Raw genomic sequence first — 9,423 nt, forward strand, 5'->3', positions numbered from 1 at the left:
TTAGCTTTTCCTCTATTTAAAACAAGTATTTACTTAAGTTTACCTAAAGAATTGGTACTTAGGATTTGCATATATAAATTATGTGTATATATATATGCTTTTGTTTGCATATTTAATGACATTATCTGTTTTGATTTTTGTGTTTTAAAATCTTGATTTTTACTATTTTAACTACAGGTTGCTCTTATTTAAACTGTTTTTTTCAAAACAAAAACCTAAAAATAGTAATCAACAAAAGCTTATGAAAATGGAATTGTGTAAGAAATTCTTTATTTCGATTTTTATTTATTTGCCACTATTTGTTTGTTGATTAAATACTATGAACTCTTGTAATAATTATTTTAATTCCTTTTAATTAGGTGTTGACATTAACAATAGTCTCACCAAAATGGTTGCATTTATAAATCTATAATCTATAAATCAAGAAAGTAAGTCAAAATTATAAATTAGGAATACTGTAGCACAAATTTTTTTCATTTTAATAATTCTATTTATTGAAACCAAAATAATCCACCCCTTATTTTTCTTTATGTCACTTAAATTAAGTTTGATTTTAATTTTAGTCTCTGACACTGTTATGGATTATCTAAATATTAATGGAGGCATTGTATCCCTCAAAAATCCAGATTTGGTTTTAACCAATTGCCATTTTTTACAAATTTGTAAAGAAAAAGATAAATTTAACTTGACATGGCCAAATCTTTCAGTATTTTTTACATCCTTGTTTAAATACCCTATATCTAGAGTTATGCTGATCAAGTGCCTTCAAAAGTCAAAAGATTTTATTGCAAAAGTAAATCGTGCCAAAAATTTTGATTTAAGAAAGTATTTTTTAAGCTCTGCTTTATCTTTTATTGGTGCTTTTCCGGATGTTGTTGGTATGTCACCTTCTGATACTTGTTCTACCCCTTCTTCTATCCACAATAGTGAAATTGTTCCAAATCAAATTACTGTTTTTGTATCTTCTGATTTAAACTTGCAAATTGCTAATGATGATTTTTTGTGTTCTGTTACCCCAAACTTTATTGTATACACTTCTTTAGGAAATGATTCTGAAAATTTTCTTCTTGAAGCGCAAGTTAATGAAGTGAATCTGCCAGTTTCCAACTCGGACAAAAAACTACCTATATTATCAGGTGATTTAACTTATTAAATAAAAAAATACAAACAGAGAATTAATCATCTTAAATTACAAAATAGACAAATTAATAAAAGATGTAATAAATATAAAAGAAAATATCAAGCAATCTTGTCAAAATATAATGTCAGAAATGTCAACAAAAGAGAAGTTAGAAAGGATTATAGGATTAACCAATTGTTTCAAAAAAAATTTAGATTAGAAAAAGAAATTGATTTGGCTAGAAAACGTTCACAATCAGATCGACAAAAGGCATGGTATTTTAAGAAAAAAATTGAAAACACTGTTTTGAAAACATCTGATGAAACGAATGATTCAATCTTAAAAGAGAGTTTAAATTACTTTAAAAATCTTTCAGAAGAGCTGAAGGAAAGAGTTAACTTTTTTGAAAAAAATGTAATTGATGTTTTTGAAGGAGGTAAATATAATGATGAAATTCGCTCTGTATATTATGACCTTTTGAGTAAAAATGTTTCTGTTAACAATGTTGAAAATGATATCAGAACTGTACTACAAAAAATGGCTGGAATTTCATGTAGCACACTTCCAAAAAAATCTTTGGCTGCTGAATTTTTTAGTGAAATGAACCTTTTATCAAAAGCTCAGGTTAGAGAGGCTATATTGAATAGTACACACAATGTTCTTCATACAGATGGCACAAAGTATAATTTTAGAGAGATTGGTAGTTTTCAAGTCACAACGTCATCTGGAAGCTACACATTTGGGATAGAAGATATGTTTTCAGGCGAGGCACAATCTTGTTTTGGAGAGCTAAAAAATTTACTCACTGATATGTCTCAAATATTTTCTCCTGAAATGGAAAACTATGAGGATGATCTTCGGAAGCTTAGTTTTTAGTTCAAATCTTTGATGACAGATCGCACCATAGTTAATTCAAGTTTTTTTAGCCAATTTAAACATTGGAGAGAAGCAATTTTGCCTTTTGTTGTTGAAAACTATGATCGACTTCCTTTAAATGAAAAATTAAAAATTTCTCAAATGCATCATGTTTTTTGTGGCTTACATGTTATCCATAATTTAGGAATATATGCAGAAAAAGCAATCATAGAATGGGAAAAAGTGGTTGAGCAGGAAGGTAGTGTTCATGGTGGTTTTATAAATTCTCAAAACTCATGTACCTTTGATATTTTGTATGAAGTTTCAAAACTTACAAGCTATAGACACGGCGATCAACGGAACAGGAAAGCTGATGATTGGGGGGCATTTTTGCGTAAAAAGTTTTCAAAAAATTTTATGGTTTCATTTCTGCATCATCAGTTTAGCATTATATTTTTACTTGGTGGAGCAACATATTTTCATAAAGATCATCTTAAAGAATTTGTTTTTAATCTTGATGGTTCCAATTTCCTTCATGAATCAATTAGGCATGATATTGACAACATAATTTTTCATGCTTCAACCAGAGCTCTGGGAATTTTTAATAAACTGATATCAGGACCTCTTTTTCGTATTTTTGAAGAGGAAGGTCATATTTTTTCTTTAAATACTATTTGGTCGCAAATGTTTAATTATTTTGTTTGTTGTTCTTCTAATGCATCAATAATGTTAAGTGGTTCTACATTTTTTGATGTCAAATATCTCACTAAGGATGATTTGTTTGATTGTTTGTTTTTTGATTGTAATGACCCACTTTTGGATGCCTTAATACAAGAATGCCTTGAAGTTATATGTTGTTTGTGTTCGGTTATGATCCAGAGTCAGTTAAGAGACCAATTGCCTGGAGAGAAATATCACAATCCAGATATTGTTGTTCTTGAGGAAACTCAAAACTGTCCGAGTACTAATGTTGTGTCTGAACGTGACTTTGCGTTAAACGTGAACCCTTCTTATGACTGCAGGTTAAAAATGAAACCTAACATGACAACAGTAGCTGCAGCTGGTGTCATCATGTTTAACAATAACAAAACAGCTGATTGGATATATGGGAAATCCCAGGAAGAATTGGCAAGGCTAGTTTTACTAGCAAGGTGAAATAGAAAAGGATATATCAGAAAGTACAGAGAAAAAAAAGCAAATATATTGCAGTACAAAACCGATGAGATGGACAAGCGCAACTTAGAAAAGGAAATAAAGGAACAAAAGGCAAGTGAAGAAAAAGAGTTTTTTGACAACAGAAATTGGGAAGGATAGTGGTTTAATTTTGTGTAAAGAGGATATAGAGCAAATCTTAGGTACTGAAAATGAAATTGTAATGAAGTTGCAAAGACAAATTAGATTTCGAAAAAAAGTACTACAGAAAAAAAGTACTACAGCAAAAATTTCCAGAAAAGTGGCTACAGTTAGGAGAAAAGGTAAAAGGTGAAAATTACAAAAAATTTGGTATAGAGGCGTTAAAAACAAACCTGCTATCAATTTTTAAGTTTTTAAAAGATGCTCCAGAACAACGAGCAAATACAATAAAATGTTCAGTCATCAGAGAGAATAATGAAAGACAAGAAATGTTGTTAACATTAAAACAAAAGGTCAGATTAGAGGGTGACACTAGATTTTTAATGGAAACTAGAAAAATAATAAGAGCAGGCGCATCAAAGGGAGGGGTTCCAAAGTTTTTAGGAAAAAGAATTAAACATAAAATGGTAGATGAAGGTGGCAAGGATGTATGGTATTCAGAATTTGATGATGAATGCGAGTTTGAGATACTATATGACAGATTTGAGGATAAATACGATATTGAGTTAGTCAAAGAGTGGAGGATGAAATGTGTTGCGATAGAGGGAAAGGTTGATGGTTATATGGAGGGCGAAGTTCGAAAAAAACAAAAATGTTGTTAATATTGTTTTTGACGCAATGTCAATTCAACTTCAATTTATTGCATTTATGTTTGCTACTATTATTATTCAATTTAATGTCTTTATGTTTGTAACCTGTTTGGTCATCTGGAGCGGTGTTTGCGCACCCACAATTCTTTATATGTATATTTCGTTTCTGTTGGACCTCTGCAGCCATGACAACATATTGGTAAGTTATGTTTTCTATTTTTGCGCTGATGTACCATTAATATATGTATCCTTGTGTTTAGGTATTTGTGAGTCATTATATGTATATTTTTGTAGGTGCATCTATATAAAGCAAGTCATAATACGAATACCTGTCTTCTGTTCACCTCAGCAGCAGTGTTGATCTACTGATAAGTAATTATTTGTATGTTTGTGTTTACGCACCCATAAGTCTTTATATGTATGTTTGTGTTTATGTACCTATCAGTCATTTTGTGTATGTTTGTGTTCTGTTGGACCACTGGAGTGGTGTTGATGCACCCGTAAGTCACTATATGTATGTTTGTGTTTATGTACCCGTCATTCATTTTGTGTATGTTTGTGTTCTGTTGGACCTCTGGAGCGGTGTTGACGCACCTGTAAGTCACTATATGTATGTTTGTGTTTATGTACCGGTTAGTCATTATGTGTATGTTTGTGTTCTGTTGGACCTCTGGAGTGGTGTTGATGCACCCGTAAGTCAATATATGTATGTATGTGTTTATGTACAGGTTAGTCATTATGTGTATGTTTGTGTTCTGTTGGACCTCTGGAGCGGTGTTGACGCACCCGTAAGTCAATACATGTAAGTTTCTGTTTCTGTACCTGTAAGTCATTATATGTATGTCTGTGTTCTGTTGAAATTATATGTATGTCTGTGTTCTCTGGCACAGCATTCATGCACGCGTAAGTCATTATATGTATATTTATGTTTTGTTAAAGAAAAAAAAAGTTTTTAGACCATGAAGGAACATATACAGTAAAAAGATGCTGAATGATTAGTCACACAAATAAGAACTTTTGTAGCACTTAGGGACAGTCACAGTAAAAGGATGAGACCTAATTGAATGATAAGTAATACAAGAATAAATTTTAGCAGATGGCATAAGAGACACTAGCTCCGTAAAACATCACCCTTTATAGTATTTGTAGAAAAGAGTAAGAGAAGCAACACTATGACAATGCGACAATGGTTGGCTACAGCAGCAGGTCTTGGTACTCTATAATTATTTTTATTTTTTATTTTTGTTAATAAACTTGTGTCACCCTCTAATCTGAGGTTTTGTTAACAACATTTCTCTTTCATTTTTGATTTTTTTTTTTTTTCGAAATTTATTTGTCTTGCAACCTTATTACAATTTTAGTCACATTAAAAGGATGAGACTTAATTGAATGACAAATAACACAACAATGAATTTTAGTATATGGTACAAGAGACGCTAGCTCTTTAGAGCAGTGTTCATTATAATACTTATAGAAAAGAGAAAGAGAAGCAACATTACAATGATGTGATAATGGTTGGAGGTTGGCTGCAAGAGCAGGTCCAACTATGTTTACAATGCATTTTTGAACTTTGTCTAAAAGAGAAAGGGCATTATTGGAAGATCCACCCCAGATAGGGCAACAGTATTTCATACTAGGAAGGATTTGAGATTTATAGAGATAAAGAATAAAATCCGGAGTAAGAAAGTGTTGAGCTCGATAAAGAGATGCAACCTTAGCAGATGCTAATTTTGCAATGGATTTAATATACAGTTTCCAAGAAAGATTAGAAGTAAGAGTTAATCCTAGAAGACGAAGGGTATATGACTCATGGAGTACATTACTGTTGATAAATATAGGAAGATCTAGATTATGGCCATAAGGATTAGCTGAAAAAAATTAAGTTTTCTTTGAGTTAAAGTTCACCAGCCACTGTGAGCCTAATGCTGTAACAGAAGTGAGATCCTTTTTAAGCTCAAATGCCCGCTTCAAGCAATCAGAGAGTGTTGCGTTCTTATCAAGGCAGGAATAAATGGTAGTATCAGCTGTAAAATGAGGCGATTGAAATCCATAGTGATGATCAGAAAGTAAGTTATTAGATTCAAGAGGAGAGCATAAGTGTTTGTTAATTAAAGACTTAAAACCCTTGCTTATAATTAGACCATTAGATATATCTACCATCTTCAAAAACGTCAATTACATGTTACAAATTAAAATTTCTTTATTTGATAGGTGAAATCACCAGATAATATAGGTAGTATCCAAACTGGAAGATTCTCTTGATTAAATTGTGTTTTAATAAGAAAGTTTTTAGAACCATTTCCTAAAGGGATGTATACAATAGAAGTTGGGGTAACAGAGCATGAAAAGTCATCATTAGCAATTTTCAAAATTAAATCAGAAGGTACAAAAACAGTAATTTGATTGGGAACAATTTCACTATTGTGGATAGAAGTGGGGGTAGAGCAGGCATCAGAAAGTAACTACTTTAAAAGTTGGAAGTTACTGGAAGAGCCTAGACGAAGTTTATATAGCTAGATAACAAATAACAGACGACTTAAAAAATTGCAAAAAGATGGGTAAGTCCATCATGCCAGACTTTATCGAAAGCCTTTGATATCCAGAGCAGTAGAATTTGCCTAACCACTTCTATGTAATGTTATGTAGTACCATTCGGTAACAACAGTTAGCAAGTCAGTTCTAAAACAAGATGATTGAAATCCATTTGTTCCTTATGTCATCTGCAAATAGAGCCACCTTTAAGCTTTTCAGGATGATCACTAGTTTTGGTTAAAAGTTAACCCGTTACTGAAACTTGCTACATCTAATCATTCACTAAAAGCCATGAAATAAGTTTTAGAACAAAAACATTTTTCTATGTTATTTTCATTTTTTTTATCTTAGGCGTTTTTATAGGTTCACATAAGCAATCTTAAAGAGTAAGTTTCTTATTTCATACTTATTTAGTTTTAAATGTTTTTAATTTATATATCTTTAAAATGAATTAACAAAATATTTTTAACACGTTATTGTGTATCTGTGTTTCTAATAATAATATTTTTACATTTTTAGATATAATTTCTGCTGTTATACCTGCCTATTGCAGTTGTAAGTACTCCAAATTTCAGAAATTTTGTTTGCTGTAAGTTATTTTCATTAAAAATTAAATTTTAACTTTATTCAAGAATCTTCTGTCTGTTAAATAGGTTATTCTAAATAATTTCGACAGATTTTAATGCCCTTTTGTAGTAATTTAATGACCCATCTGTAAATTATACAATAATTTCAAAATGATGTATGATTTGGATTCCATGATTCCTTTACGCATATTTGTATGGTGTAATAATAATATAACCCCAAATTTTATTTTCCAAAACTAAGTAAATTAGTGAAAACCATCAGTCTGTAAAATAGATGATTCTGGTTAATCTCGCCAGATAAATAAAAATGGGACCATTATGAAAAATTTCGAATCAAATTTAATAACAGTTGAAAAATATCAAATATATTCAAAGTCGGTATGCCCAGTTGGTTTGTGCAGCCCTTTTGCAGTAATTTACTGACCGGTCTGTAAATTATACAATGATTTCAAAATGATGTACTATTTGGATTCCATGGTTTCTTTATGCACATTTGTATGGTGTTATTATAATATAACCCCAAATTTTATTTTCTAAAACTAAGTAAATAAGTGAAAACCCTCAGTCTGTAAAATAGATGATTCTGGTAAATCTCGTCAGTTGAACAAAAAAATTTTGGGGTATTTTATTTTCTTATAGTTGTTGGATCACTATGGAAAATTTAAAGTCAAATGTAATAATGGTTTAAAAGTTATTCTAAAGTCAATATGACACCAAAACTAAGTAAATAAGTTATAACCCACAGTCTGTAAAATAGACAAATCTGGACAATCCCGACTGAATTAAATATAAATATTTTGGTATTTTATTTTCTTATAGTTGGTGAATCAATATGGAAAATTTCAAGTTAAATGTAATAACGGTTCAAGAGTTATTCAAGAGTCAATATGACACCAAAACTAAGTAAATAAGTAAAAACCTTCAGTCTGTAAAATAGACAGTTCTGGGCAATCCTGACAGAATTAAAAAAAATTTTTTATGTTTTTAATTTTCTTATAGTTGTTAAATCAATATGAAAAATTTCAAGTCAAATGTAAGAACGGTTCAAAAGTTATTCAAAAGTCAATATGATCCAAAAATACTCTCTTTTTCGTTGCCATAACACTGCAATTTTTCCATACTTAAGCCCTATACCTTTCGTCAAAAAATCATCAATTTTTGCACTACAAAAAATTCAATAACTTTGGATCCGCTTAACTTCAAAGGTCGAATGACCCCTCTTTTTTCAATTCAGGTCAAGCTTTATACGATGATATAAATTATATTTTTTTTAAATTATAAAAAAATCGTCTGGAATGGCTAACATGATCCTGTCATTTCAGAAACATATATTAGTAATATCGCTACTTATTTATACAAATTTGTATATGCATTTGATACTTATGAATATTAACAAATCAAATGACACTTATGAATATCAATAAATCAAAAAAAAGCACTTACATAGTTAATTTAACATTTTTGGTTCATAAAACATAATTAAATACCTCTATAATGACACATTTTTCTTAATCATATTCTTATATTATATTAACTGTAGAACATATTGCTGTTATTTTTATTAAATTTAGTTCAAAACAAAATTGTATTTGGTTAATAAAAATTTGAAAACGTTTACATTTATTAAATACTAATAAAAATAAAAAATACATCCATTTTAGTTAGTGTAGTCAATATTATATTTAAAACTCTTACTGACTCTTTCATCGTTTAACTTTTTCAAATCACAATATGAATATTTCTTTCCATTAATGTTTAACTCAGATATTGTCCAACCATAGTCATGATCTATAATACAAGTAAAAAATATTAAACGCAAAGTATTCAATTAAAATAGCTCATTAAAATAGTTTGATAACCAGAATAAACAAAGCTACCTATTTTCATTATCAGTAAAATCTTCTAGAAAACTTACACTTGCAACTAATTTATTAAATTATTTTAACTAAATAAATTTCCTTCGGTTAATAAATTTACTATAGCTTGATAAATATAGAACAACATTTTACAACAGTTCTTTAAAACATATATGATTATGTAATTATATATAATTCACATATATAATTCTTTAAAACATATATAAACAATTCTTTAAAACATATATTAAAACATATTCTCGATTTGTGGCTTTAATATGCTTTTTTTTAATGTTACAAGAATTGTAACTACGTCATATAGAATAGATATCGTCATTGCTAAATTTAAACGAAATTCTCTCTTGATTTTATTATAAAAAGGTTAACCAAATAAAAAATAAAACTGAATACAAACAAGAAAATTTAAAAATAAATTAGATTTCCGAAACTCATCACGGCAATAATAATAATAAGTGTCGCGTAGTTATTAGAAACACTTTTCATGTTTGAGCGGAGCAGATAGGTGGATC

The 9,423-nt window shown here is 29.7% G+C and overlaps 1 protein-coding gene across 1 annotated transcript in view; it reads right to left on the reverse strand.

Annotated features, from left to right (window-relative positions):
* LOC100204523 (cytoplasmic aconitate hydratase) overlaps window positions 1–9,046 on the reverse strand; it is a 70,469-nt gene extending 61,423 nt beyond the window's left edge. The window contains exons 1-2 of the mRNA XM_065811249.1: window positions 8,915–9,046; window positions 8,733–8,825 (exon numbers count right to left, since the gene is read on the reverse strand). Of these exons, the coding sequence (XP_065667321.1) occupies window positions 8,733–8,825; window positions 8,915–8,924 (103 nt within the window). The 5' untranslated portion in view covers window positions 8,925–9,046. The remainder of the gene's footprint in view (window positions 1–8,732; window positions 8,826–8,914) is intronic.
* Between the last annotated feature and the right edge of the window lie 377 nt (window positions 9,047–9,423).

This window comes from Hydra vulgaris, chromosome 12 (genome assembly GCF_038396675.1).
Source record: "Hydra vulgaris chromosome 12, alternate assembly HydraT2T_AEP".
NCBI lineage: Eukaryota > Metazoa > Cnidaria > Hydrozoa > Anthoathecata > Hydridae > Hydra > Hydra vulgaris.